Raw genomic sequence first — 14,142 nt, forward strand, 5'->3', positions numbered from 1 at the left:
TAGTCAGTATACTAGGCATATTTATATCTATAAACTCAGTATTTTTTCTCTTTCATTCGACATCCCACTCGATACAATAGCAAGAAAAGAATTTTAAAGACCCTCACTTTTTTGGATGTAACATTTTGGATCCGTCAGATCGATTTCAATCAGCCTATGTCACAGAAAACAGTAGAAAACAGTCTATGTCACCCAGACCATAACAACGAATCAATTGACACGTCATAGTTACATCAAATCGACCCAGTAGTTTAACCGGTACAGTGGAACACACATTGATACAAACATACATACGTACATAGACTGCTTTGCCGTAGTGGGGTAAACATAGCGACCACGAACTTTGCTTTTGTAATAACTCAGAGAAAATTAATAGCGTAAAAGTAGCATTTTTGCCGTTTCCAGTGAAAGTTCAGAAACTAATATGAGTGGTGAGCTATCAACGAGGCTACGCTCGTGTAAATTATGGTTGCATTTTGTTAACAATCGGCTTTATTGCGCGTGCTGAAATTCAGTTGAATGCGGAATTTATGCGGTAATGTTATATGCATTACAGAATGTAATGGAATTTATTAAATTTATTTGCGCTACACGCGTTGTATGGAGCACTAGCTGATGCCCGCAAATTCGTTTTTTATAATATTAATGATAATTCGACGATGACGACGACTCTGGCGATGCTGTAGTCTTGTCAGTAGCAGGTCCCTTGTAAGATTGAGACAATTTAGAAATTTATAAATGTTTTAATTGTCTCTGGTTGTCACCAGACCTGCCCCCCGATTGTGTAAGAATAACCATTTCATCGCTATCACAATCGTCAAACAATTCTGCCCTTTGATTGGTTGATTGGCTGTTTAAATTTTTTCACAGCCAATCAAAGGGCAGAATTTCTCGACAATTGCGATAGCCATTAAATGGTTATTCTTACACAATTATTGGGGGGCTGGTGGGAGGCTTCGTCCGTGGTCCTACTTTCCAGTTGCCACCCTTCTGACAAAAATGTGCCACCAACGATTTATCGTTCCGGTACGATTACGTTTAGAAACGACAGGGGATATGCCCAACATTTTTGTAAGAACAACGTATTCATCGTTATTCTAATCGTCAACAAATTCGGCCCTTTGATTGGCTGTAAAAAAATGTAAACAACCAATCAAAGAGCTGAAATTTGTTGACGATTACGATAACCATGAATACGTTTTTCTTACACAATCGGGTGTCTGGTGTAATAAAACCGTTACGTTACACCTCTTCCAAGTTACACCGTTTCTATCTTAAAATGTATCATCACTTACGACCCGGCCAGGTGAGATCGCAGACAAGTGCTAACTTGTCATCAAAAAAAAACATTACACTTAAAAATCTTTAAAAAAAATTCAGTAGGCACCTCACTATCATTTGAAGTTGTTCCATTGAAGTAATTTTAAGTGTCATCCAAATGGTTTTAATGATTAAAAGTTACTGTTAGAGTAGGAACTGTAATAATAACTTAAACGCTTCCAAGATCTTTTGGTATTCCGAGAGAGTCTTATTTAAAAGGGCCATTAAGTGCAGTTTAGGAGTAGTTTCTTGGCACAGGTTTAGCTTTTAAGCCACAATACACATAATGTGGTTACAGTATTTTCAACTCTCAAACTACGAGAGCAATTAACAGTTAATCTCCACACATTAAGAAAAGCCTATGCGGCATATTCACGATATGAATAAATTTTTCATCTAACTAGTTCGGAAAGGCTTTTTTTGTACGAAATTCGCATCAAAAGTCCATTTTATACGCTAACGTGAAAAATTTATTTAAAATTCGAACGTGGCGAGCTATGGTGTAACTAACTAAAAATTAAAAAATTAAATAATTTTTTTTTTACTTTTTACTTAAAATACTAAAAAAAAATTACAAATAGATTAAGGTGTACTGAATCTAATGCATGAGACCAAACCTGTCTAATTTTCGTTATCACCTGAAACAATATTTCAAGAATAAAATGCACTGGACTTGCAACTCTTTCTATCTTTCACGAGAAGAAGGCGGCGAAGCGGCGTGAAACGGATAGCATTTAAAAAAATACTTACTCGCGTCACGTATACTAGACGATAGTCTTAACTCTTAACATTTGAGCTATGGAAGCTTATGTTTATTGTATTGTTACAGAGAACTTGACGCCATCCATGTGATGTCCTACGATCTCCGTGGAAACTGGGCTGGATTCGCTGACGTACACTCTCCCCTTTACAAGCGTCCACATGACCAGTGGGCCTATGAAAAACTCAATGTGGTACGTTTTCTTATACAGTTCTTGCAATTCACGAAGGCGAGTGGACTATACTTTTGGTTACGTCGGATATCCGGGCACTGCGTAAGTTTGCGTGCATGTTGGACCAATTAGTCGCGAGCAAGCGCTCGCAAACGCACACATTTAGAGTACCAACCTTATACCGATACGACTTAAACACAAGCATGATAGCCACTTGCCTTCGTGAATTGCAAGAACTGTACTTAAATTAGGTATCTTCTAAATACATAAAAGGAAAAGCTGACTGACTGACTGATCTATAAAAGCACAGTTCAAACTAGTAGAGCAATCAGGCTGTAATATGGCTATTAGCTATTATGACGTAGGCATCCGCTAATAAAGGATTTTGGAAAATTTAATCCCTAAGGGGGTAAAATAGGGGTTTGAAATTTCTGTAGTCCACGCGGACGAAGTCGCGGGCATAGATAAGTAATTCATATACCTACTTACTTAAATTATAATATTATACTTATACTATGCATTGTGAGTCATGCACCTTTATTATTATCCATACTAATATTATAAATGCGAAAGTGTGTATGTATGTCTGTCTGTCTGCTAGCTTTTAACGGGCCAACAGTTGAACCGATTTTGAAGAAATTTGGTACAGGGTTAGCTTACACCCCAGGGAAGGACATAGGCTACTTTTTATCCCGGAAAATTAAAGAGTTCCCACGGGATTTTAAAAGACCAAAATCCACGCGGACGGAGTCGCGGGCATCATCTAGTTATTATAATAATCCTTTTATTTTTTGCCGGCTCCACTAAGTAGAATCTGCTTTCATAAAAAGCCTTACTACGATCTTGGTGGTAAAGTGACACAAACAGTCTTACGCTCTCTACTACTTTACATAAGCTTTTGTAAAGATAGCTACCTAACTACCTACCTACTTATCAGAATTATTTTAATTTTGATCACTGATTTTATATTGTGGAAATTGTTGCGTAAAATAATATTTTTGATGTGCACTATGCACGTATTTTCAAAGACAAGCAATCAGCATCTAATTAAGAGTTAAGACTCAAGCAGCTTAGAAGCTTATAGGTATGTTTATGCGTTAATTTCTAGAACGACGGCCTGAACCTATGGGAGGAAAAGGGCTGCCCCTCTAACAAACTCGTCGTTGGCATTCCTTTCTACGGTCGTTCCTTTACCCTTTCTGCTGGCAACAACAACTATGGGCTTGGAACATACATCAACAAGGAGGCTGGCGGTGGTGACCCTGCGCCTTACACCAATGCTACGGGATTCTGGTCTTACTACGAGGTTTGTTACCTTTTACCAAACGCTTTTACAATACTTCTTATTTTTAAAGGTAATCTAGATGTGGCGAAATACATCAATAATAGTCAGTATAATAGTATAAGTTAGTAATAGATTAGTTAAGCACATCATTACAACTAAGACATACAGGGTGTAATCAGAACGCTAGCAAAAACTTAGCGTTATTGTTATATTCAATCAATCAATCAGCCTATTTGCGTCCAATGCTGGACATAGGCCTTCCCAAGAGCACGCCATCACACACATATTGTTATATTAACTAAACACAATCCAATACCAATAACCAGTTGCCTCATTTTGTAGTTTTAGTGATTTAGTATTTTTTAAAACCACAATGTATAGCGTACAAAACTCGCATCAATGTCCCGCCTACGACGCGGCATTGACTCCGAGTGGCCTATTTACGGAACGTTCATTGACCTCTAGCGTCGGTCAGAAGTTTTATATGCAATGTATCGTGAAATTTTACAAAATATAAGATTTTTTTATTTTTTTTCGCATTCTTTTTGCGTTTTTTTATTCGGTATCATATCACTGATTATTATCAGCACTATCACCTGTCTTCGTTTTTGCCAGCGTTCTGGTTACATCCTGTATTTTAGAAGAGAGGGAGGGGATCGTTTTCCTGAGGGATTCGAAATGAGAAGAATCTCAGAAGAACCGAGATTTTATAGACCTACCGAGCTGAAGTGGCAGAGGGAAAGCTACGCTTGTCGTACGCAATGGTCGTTGCAGACGAAAAGTCCTAGAGTGGAAACTGCGTATAGACAAGGGTAGTGTGGGGCACTCTCCAGCACGATGACTGACGATAATATAAAGAGACTTGCGGAAAGTGGCTGGATGAGGAAGGCGTAGAAAGGGTGTAGTGGCACTCATTATGGAAAGCATATGTCCTACAGTGGAAGTCCACGGGCTGATGATGACGATGATATTTTAAGCGTAGTGATTGATGCAGATGTGTTGTAAACTCACCTCTAAAATCGGTTCGTTGCAATAGTTTAGCTCTATGAATTATTTCCCACTAGAGCTTCGATGAGTTATTGCTAAGCTAGATTTCACGTTGACATAGTAATATATCCCTCGGTACGAACATATCTCTTAGTTTACCTCAATGTATAATATTATGTATGTACTAAAATACATATGTAGCTGACTGAGCTGAGCTATGGGAGTGTAAGATATTATTATGAGTGATAATATATTTCTTCTATTCGGTAGGTACTCCCACAATTCTTTATACGTACATATGAGTCCCGCAAATTGCTAATGCGCTGGAACCATGTCTCATTAACATCGAAATGACGTCATTTTGACGTCAGCCGAAATAAAAATATACCATCAGTTCGAAACTTCAGTCTAGCGCTGACGTCACTAAAATGGCGGCCACGCGCATTAGCAATTTGCGTGACTTATGCTTGGTTTCACAGAAAAGACGTAATCAGAGTAAACAAATTAATACAGCTTAAACATAATGTTGGTACAAACATGACGTCGCTAATATTTCACTGTAAAGCGGGCAGGTGCTAACAAACTCTCTCGCGTAATGAAGAAAATGGTTTTGCACATTATGATGAATATTTAATCTCATCGACCATTTTCAAGTGTTTTAAGGCCAAAGCATACTCGATAATTTTAGTCGCAACCGAATCGCGTGTGTTAGCGAGTGCATTGATGTCCATCGCGTTTTGGCGACTAACGGCCGAAATGAATAAAATCAATCCTGTCTTGTAATTTGTCGTTATATTACTTAGCAACGTTGTTTTTTGCTTATGGTCCTTTAGGGTTCCATACCCGAAGGACAGCCTCCGCTGTCCGCTTACCAGTCCATCAGTCTGTCAGCGGACATGTCTCTCATGAACCCTAATAAGTAGAGTTGAAATTTTCATAGAGTGTGTAAGTATTTCTATTGCCACTATAACAACAAATTATAACCAAGATGGCGAATTTCTAAATAGCCGCCATGAAAATACAAAAAAAGAAAATACATAGTGTTATATCTTATAGATGCTACGGAACCCTTTGTGGGCAAGTCCAACTCGCACTATACCAGTTTTATTGTCAAATAACAACGTTGGTAAGTATAAGTTATCGACAGATTACAGATACAGATTGATTCGTCGTGATCAACCCATCGCCGGCTCACTACAGAGCACGGGTCTCCTCTCAGTGTGAGAAGGGTTTTGGCCATAGTCTACCACGCTGGCCAAGTGCGGATTAGCAGACTTCACACACCTTTGAGAACATTATGGAGAACTCTCAGGCATGCAGGTTTCCTCACGATGTTTTCCTTCACCGTTAAAGCAAGTGATATTTTAATTACTTAAAAACGCACATAACTCTGAAAAGTTAGAGGTGCGTGCCCGGGATCGAACCCCCGACCTCCGATTGGAAGACAGACGTCCTAACCACTAGGCTACCACAGCTTCCACACACAGCTACCACAGATTGATTATCAGGTATTAATTTTGGCCGCAACTGCGATCGATCGTGGTAGGTGTTACGTAGAAATCAATGAGACTACTTTGATGCTGCACCGCGTATGTATTAATATGTATAGTAAAATGTGCAGTCACTGTATATTTATTCGATACCTAAGTACTATAAATCAATAAAGCGTGGAATCAAACGCAGCTGAAATCTGAATAGCTTCCGAAAAGAAAAATGATTCGCCTATTGGCGATGCTAAAAATATCGTGTGTGCTTTGGGCCCTAGGACTACAAAAGAAAGCGTTTCAAGGAATGAAAATAATTATTAGGTAGACTTGTTGTCTCTTTTGTTGTTTCTTTGCTAAAACTATTAAGAATTTCATTATACATTTAATTGTACTTTACTGAAAATATTTAATAAACACTTTTTTGTCTTGAATTTGTTATTGTTTTTCTGTAGTTACTCTTTCATTCGCTTTTCTTGTGAAATTTTGCAACTTGAAAGTCCTTGCCGAGAGAATAATATTATGTAAAAAATATTTGTTTTTCTTTCTCATTATTTTAGTAGAGGCATCCATATCATATTTAACTTTTAGTACGCATTTTAACGAATTTGTCTGATAAAAAAATCATATTGATAGCAACTACAAAAGCGCATAGCGCCGATGAATCTGAGGTATAATAACATATTTGGACGTCCTAAGCACTATTTGGAAATACATCCCAAGCGAGTGATATTTGATTGCTTAAAACGCACATAACTCCAAAAAGTTAGAAATGCGTGCCCGGGATCGAACCCACGACCTCCCGACTCTGAAAACAACAAATATAGATTAATTAAAAATGAATCACCGTAAAATACCTAATTCTTTGCAGATTTGTACCGAGGTAGACGACCCAAAATCAGGTTGGACCAAGAAGTGGGATGACCACGGCAAATGCCCCTACGCTTACAAAGGCACCCAGTGGGTAGGCTACGAAGACGAGAAGAGTGTTGAGATCAAAATGAACTGGATCAAGCAGAAGGGTTACCTCGGAGCCATGACCTGGGCTGTTGATATGGACGATTTCAGGGGTCTCTGTGGGGAAACCAATCCATTGATGAAGCTATTGTACAAGCACATGAACTCGTATTCTGTGCCTCCTCCCCGCACTGAAAACACTACGCCTACTGTAAGTTTACATGTCACTAGCATTTCTTTCGTCTACGAAATATATTTTTAGTTTATAGCACTCAGGAATAATGTAGCTATCTATCAGTGAAAGAATGTCGGAGATTATACTCCTTACAACCAAACTTACCTCTTTATGATATTAGTGTATCAAATCAAATCAATCTGTATTTGCTCAAATGTAGATTTACAAATGTAGGTTTGTAGAGTAGCTAATGCTCACGACTTTGTTACTTGTTTGTTACTATGATATTAGTGTATCAAATCAAATCAATCTGTATTTGCTCAAATGTAGATTTACAAATGTAGTTTTGTAGACTAGCTAATGCTCACGAGTCACGACTATGTTCATGCAGACTTTGGTTTTAACTAAACGTAAGATTTTTAACTAATAAGTAACGAAAAGGTCTGTCCTTATGTCAGTCGCCAGGTGGTTAACTAGGTACTTATGTACCAAACATCAAGAGAAAGGTAAGTGATTATGTAGTCTAAGATGGAAGCGGGCTAACCTGGATGGAGTATGGTAGTTTTTTATTAAACCCACACCCTTTTAGTTTCTACACGGCATTGTACCGGAACGCTAAATCAATTGGTGGCACGGATTTGCCGGTAGGGTAGTAACTAGCGCGGCCAAAGTCACCCAACAGACAAAATAGACAAAAAGGTAATAGACAGACATACTATTGCATTTTATAATATTAGTATGGGTATGTATGTTTATCTAAATTGTAAGTAAGTATATAATAAAATCCCATCTTCATTGATAAAATGAAGAACAAAAAATAACATAATGGTTTTTGAAGGTAAATGATACAAAACTTCTGCCATTCACCTTTTATGAGAAATTAAGGGTGAGTCAAAGTTCATTTGGGCTTCATAAAACTTCGACATGCCTTCCAGACGATATAAACTTTATTAAAACGTTGAAAATTTTAATTAACTATACCCAGAGGAATTTCATATTTGATATTATTACAACGTGCTTATAGTCTCGTAAAATGGCCCCACTCAGAATCAAGTAAGCATATTAGTGTCCAACTTACATGATTTTTTTTGTTCGTTCTTTGTACATAGTAGTTTTTGTGTACATATTTAGGCTTGATCCAATCGGCAGTTCACCTAATGTATATTTGTCTTCTCCAGCAAACTGACATCCCCATAAATTCAAATTAGCATGATCACTTACTTATATGAGTAGGTGCTTGATGCCTAAGTACAGTACGCGGCTGAAAGTAATGTACATCGGCCTTTAGAATGAAATTTCGGCTTTGTAGAGCGTTCTCTGTCACTCATACCTATATGCAATTTTATCGGTCTCCACGACAGGGACAGCGCTCTACAAATCTGCTATCTCCTTCTAAAGGCCGATGTACATTACTTTCGGCCGCGTACTGTAAATTAATGGTCTCAACATAACTTGTGTCCTGATAAAATTTCTGCAAACGTGCTTTTTGTTAATTGGTGTCGCATCTATATTTTTCCTTATCGACTCTCTAAATAATATTGCTAACTTTATTATGTCTACTTCAAAATGTTTAGATCAAATCTTACATCATGTGTAATCATCAGGGGCGCTCTTTTGACGCCTGATATTTGAGGTATATTGCTCCATAGGTATATCTCAACGGCTGTAGGCTGTACCTTTCAATAGAGTATTTTACCCTTTTTGAAATGTATCTTAATTTGATCCTAAGGTGATAATAAAATATTTAAAAAAATCACAAACAATTTATTCGATCGATAAGTGAAACAAAGTATTTAAAGTATTTCAACCCCGCGAAAAGGGTTGTCGTGTTTGTGTTTAGTTTCATAAGGCGTCATGACGTCACATGGCTTGAGAAACAACGCCATTTTCTTTAGAAATAGTAACTAGGTAGGTACTATAAGAAAAACGTGGGATAAACTTGCACCACGAGATAACTAATTCTTACCAGGTTTAAGCTATTTCTTATTAGGTTGAACCCTATTGTAATATTTTTTTTTTTACAAATAAATAAAAAACGACTTCAATACCTTCCCACAAGTCAGAACCACTAAAAAATATTTTAATTTATTACCAAATATATTATTTATACAAGAGTTTATGTAGTTCTTTAATAATATTTATTGATCACAAGATAATATGAAGAGTAGGTAGACGGTTCGTGCGGCTTACAATCAGAATAATTACAGAATTCAGAATTTTCAAAATGCTGATAATACCCATAATTCAATTCGTACTAACACAAAACTGATCAACTGTATTGAAAATATTTTTATATTGGTTTGGTTTGGATTTCTGTGACCCCAATTCAATTATTTGGCTGTCCCTTTATTGGCTGAGGCTCGCAAAAATACTAGAGAAACCCATTTCACTGGGATTTCAATATTAGAAGGGACATAAGATTAGTACAAACAATGTAATCTAGCAAAAGTTGAATAACTTTTAATAAAAACAATTTATAATAATAAGGACGTTTTCGATTACGAAAATGTAGGCTTAATATTGTTATTTTTGTAGGTAATATAAAAACTTTTCTTACCTAATTTTTATTTGTGTTGTAATAATATTATGGAAGTTTGGATATAGATATTATTAGATGGATGTTATTATTGGTAAAGTTAAGCTGTTTTGTGATATTTGATTTGTAAACTTTTGCTGTTACGACTTATATGATAATCCGTTGAATGTACCAGTGACTTAATTTAGAAAGTTTTGACGTCATGACACGTATGTTGGTGCAAGCTGCCAGACCATGGTGATAATAGGCTTAGGTCGAAAAAGTTGAGCTGGTTCTGATAATTCAAATATAATTTTGGGAATACACCTGTGAGGGATGAATGGAGCCGAAACGCAGGGTATTTTCTGATAACAACCCAAACTAAATTTATTTTTTATTTTTATAATAGTGCTTTTTACATGTCATTTCTCGTTCAAAGAGCTGCATTGTAATATGGGCATTTGAAAGTAGTTTCGATAACTGCAAAGTGTCGCTACTGATGGCATTAACAGTCGCTTCTACTAGTACTGAGTGAACATACATATCACAAATTTCGTCACTGGCAGCAAGCGAAACGTGGCTTAGCGGTCAGAGCATCGGGCGCATAATAACCTACTAAATCAAACGTAATAGATATAATAATGGGGCCGATTCTCTTGTACACAATCTCTAAACTAAACTAAATTAACAGGTCTAAATCTAGTGCCATTCTTTTCCGCAAGCAACATTATGAAAGGGATAGCAATAGATTTAGACGTGTAATTTTAGTTTAGTTTAGAGATTGTGTACAAGAGAATTAGCCACATTATACCAACTAAAGGTACAACGCATTTTATAGGCATCAAAAATTTCATATCAATCTTTATTTTGCAGCCTGAATGGGCAAAGCCACCTTCAACGCCATCCGATCCATCTGAGGGCGCACCGATACCTACCACCACGACTCAGGCACCTGCTACACAGGCCACCACCTCTGAGAAACCTACCACTCAGCGACCTACCACGCAACAACCTACCACACAGACTCCTGCTCCAGCTGAGAGCCCTGAATCTCCAGAGGAGGTCGAACAGGCACCAGAGGTATATTATACTTTAATTTTTAAATTTTTTATGAATGCTTATTTTCATTTAGTTTAAAAAAAAAATACTTAAATTTGAAACAGCTGTCACTTGTAATAAAAATCATGGTGGCCTGAATATAAGCCATAAACCAAAATTAGAAGAAGAATGTGACGAAATAATTTTTGATCGCGTTGCAAAGTCAAAGTCATTTATTCAAAGTGGGTAGGTAAAGTTAATGACTGCCCATTGTTTGATTTAACATAAAATTTTCTTTAAATTACTGAATCTAATATCAAAGTTGGTACACAAATTACTTTGAATGGATTATGATTGACTAATATCGGAAATAACATAAAAATGGCTAATTTTGAAAATTATCACAAATTTTTGGCCGATTAACTAATTTATCAGTTAAGTATTATTCATATAGAATTTTTACACAACAAATATAAACAGTTGAATCAATAATGAAAATATAATTTTCATACGCCCGACAGTTTTTTCATTATTATTCATCGAATTTTTCTCAACTACACTACATCAAAATAAGCTATTTGTGAGTTTGAAATTAATATGGACTAGCTTATGCTCGCGACTTCGTCCGCGTTAACCTACACAAATTTCAAACCCCTTAGGGTTGAATTTTAAAAAATCCTTTCAAAGCGGATGTCTACATCATAATAGCTATCTGCATACCAATTTTCAGCCCGAGTTTTCCAGCAGTTTGAGCTGTGCGTTGATAGATCAGTCAGTCAGTCAGTCAGTCAGTCACCTTTTCCTTTTATATATTTAGATAAGTACCATCGGTACATAGCAATTACATTGCGTTTATTAAAACAACATCCATTCAGCTAAATTCTATTATTTGTACTTAACAGGAAAATGAAGTGGACATCCCGGAAGTTTGCAAAAATTCGGATGATTACATTCCAGACAAAAAGAATTGTAAAAAGGTAAGATAACATTATGAACTATAGATAATTTATTTATTTCAACTTCTGACATTGATAGAGCAAGATCCAGGAACCACCAGAACTACGAGAATCTTATTTTCTGAGAAACAAAATGTGTGGGATAGATTTTTGACTACAAGTCAAATCAGCAACTTTTTATCGGACATCAAATGCTTGCTTAGTACGGGAGCTTGTATGAAATACATCTAGATAAAAAAAATCGACGTATATACATATAAAAAACGGGCCGAATTGAGAACCACCTCCTTTTTGGGATGTACATAATTTAAAATGGTTAGCAAACTAAAAACTAGCAGCGAATGTGGATTTTACGAATTTTGGAATTCCCTCTATTGAAGTACCTAATAATTACCAAAAAATAATTTATTTTTGACATAGGCATCATCCCCATTCGTTTTGGTGCATGTGGTTTAATTAGTCCGTTTTCCACCTTCGCTGCATATTTCCCGGCTAGGAGTGTGCCACCACATTATTCCTCCGCCTTTCTGATCCATCCACTTTCCTCTCCTTCTTAAATTTCGTCAGTCCAGCGGACTAGAAGCGGGCTGGAAGTCGTCTCATATCACGCTTGCCGCGCATGTCGCCTTCCTCTATAATAAAATGAGATTATACAATTCTTTGTATCAGTCTCATCTCCGCCCACTGTAACCTAAAGTATGCTTTCAGCTTGTAACAAAGCACTACACTGGTATCAAGAAAATACAGTAGCCGGCAAGAAATATTGTACATCTACCTTTAGAATGAGATTTCGGCTTTGTAGAGCGTTGTCTCTGTCACTCATACCGATGTGAAATTTTGTAGGTCTCAACGACAGAGACAATGCTCTACGAAACCGCTGTCTCTTTCTAAAGGTCAATGTATTTTATTTATTGTTATTTTGATATACCGATTTTTTTTCAGTACTGGCGTTGCGTGAACGGCGAAGGCTTGGAGTTCAAGTGCCAGCCCGGTACCGTCTTCAATATTCAACTGAATGTTTGCGATTGGCCGGAGAATGCAAACCGGGCTGATTGCAGTCACTCGTAAACTGCAAAGAAATAATATTTTTTTAAAAGTGCATACATAGAATATCTACATAATATAGCTAGTACGATCCCGATCTAAATACCTACTTTCAAATTTCGCAAGTTTTTGCGCGCTGTCATTGTGTTATCCATTGAGCTGATTTTCTGTTACCTCTCTTTTTGCTTTGCGAGTTCATCCGTATGATATGATTCAAAGCCTATAGCACTCGGGGATAATATAGCTAGCTATCAGTGAAAGAATTTTCAGAATAGGATCACTAGTTCCGGAGATTAGCTCCCTACAAAGTACAAACTAACAATTTATTAATTAGATTAGCATAGATAGGACTAGGAGTGTAGGGCACGTGGTTTGCATGAGAATTACCCAATACCAACTTTCCAGATATGGAATTTTTACTGCCTTGAGAAATCACATAAAACTTTTCATAACACTTGCTATCTTACCTGCCTGTGAAAAATCACGAAGCAAAACCTCAATAAATACTACCCCGAAATTCAGTTGGTAAGTAACATTTTACAAGCACTTTATACCTAATAGATAAACAAATGTATGCACTTTTATTAAAATCGGTTAAAATTATAGTAGGTATGTTAAGTTTTGCGCGCATTTTTTTGCTCTATTTAATTGCTGTAAATAGTATTAAGAACGAAGTCTAAAACAGTATCGATCATGTAACAATTGACAGTTATAAGAACTTCATTATTTAAAATTATATATTTTTTTAAAGCATGATTGAAATTGTTTTACACAGAACAAATAAATATAAGAATACGTTACAAGAATTAGATAATTCGAGAACAAAAAATAACAAAAACACTGACTGCCCTTACCTTATGATATAATTTAAACGATTTAGATATCTAAATGATTTGTGAAAATGCTCAATTATTGTACTCTATTTCTGCAACGTAATTTGCTCATCATTTATTTGTAAGGAAGAACTGCAAGGCGGAATGTTTCCGACGCGCTAAAAATAAAAAAGCTAAGTGTTTTTTTATAGACAGGCAAGTCTATGCAATTATCTAGCTCTGCCAGTCCTTAAGTGGGCTTAGCGCTCTTCGGAAATAGATCGTCATTTTCTACGTTAATTTATTTATTTTGCTGATTGAAGCTAATAAAGTAGTTTTAATAATTTTTTCTGTAGTTTTAATTTATTTTCCTTTTAACCATAGGTATATTGTGGCATATTATACTTAGCTCAACACTTCGAAAACTGTAAGGCTGCTGTGACCTGTTATGCACATTGGTACTTAGTAACTTTGATAGATTATTATTATTCCATAGATTAGATGCACTTTATGACAGGCGGTTAAAGCACATAAAGCTCCGTTAGAGTGATTTTCCAGACTTTCCACTGAAAAGGAGCGGAGAAAGGAGGCTGTGTTATCGGCTAATCAGATTATTGAGAGAGAACTTGACAAATTA

At 36.4% G+C, this 14,142-nt stretch overlaps 1 protein-coding gene across 1 annotated transcript in view; it reads left to right on the forward strand.

Annotated features, from left to right (window-relative positions):
• The window catches only part of Cht5 (Chitinase 5), a 36,113-nt gene extending 22,260 nt beyond the window's left edge, over window positions 1-13,853 (forward strand). The window contains exons 6-11 of the mRNA XM_034980149.2: window positions 2,150-2,273; window positions 3,361-3,558; window positions 6,880-7,176; window positions 10,529-10,735; window positions 11,596-11,670; window positions 12,592-13,853. Coding sequence (XP_034836040.1) covers window positions 2,150-2,273; window positions 3,361-3,558; window positions 6,880-7,176; window positions 10,529-10,735; window positions 11,596-11,670; window positions 12,592-12,717 — 1,027 coding nt within the window. The 3' untranslated portion in view covers window positions 12,718-13,853. The remainder of the gene's footprint in view (window positions 1-2,149; window positions 2,274-3,360; window positions 3,559-6,879; window positions 7,177-10,528; window positions 10,736-11,595; window positions 11,671-12,591) is intronic.
• Window positions 13,854-14,142: the final 289 nt, after the last annotated feature.

Source organism: Maniola hyperantus, chromosome 21 (genome assembly GCF_902806685.2).
Source record: "Maniola hyperantus chromosome 21, iAphHyp1.2, whole genome shotgun sequence".
NCBI lineage: Eukaryota > Metazoa > Arthropoda > Insecta > Lepidoptera > Nymphalidae > Maniola > Maniola hyperantus.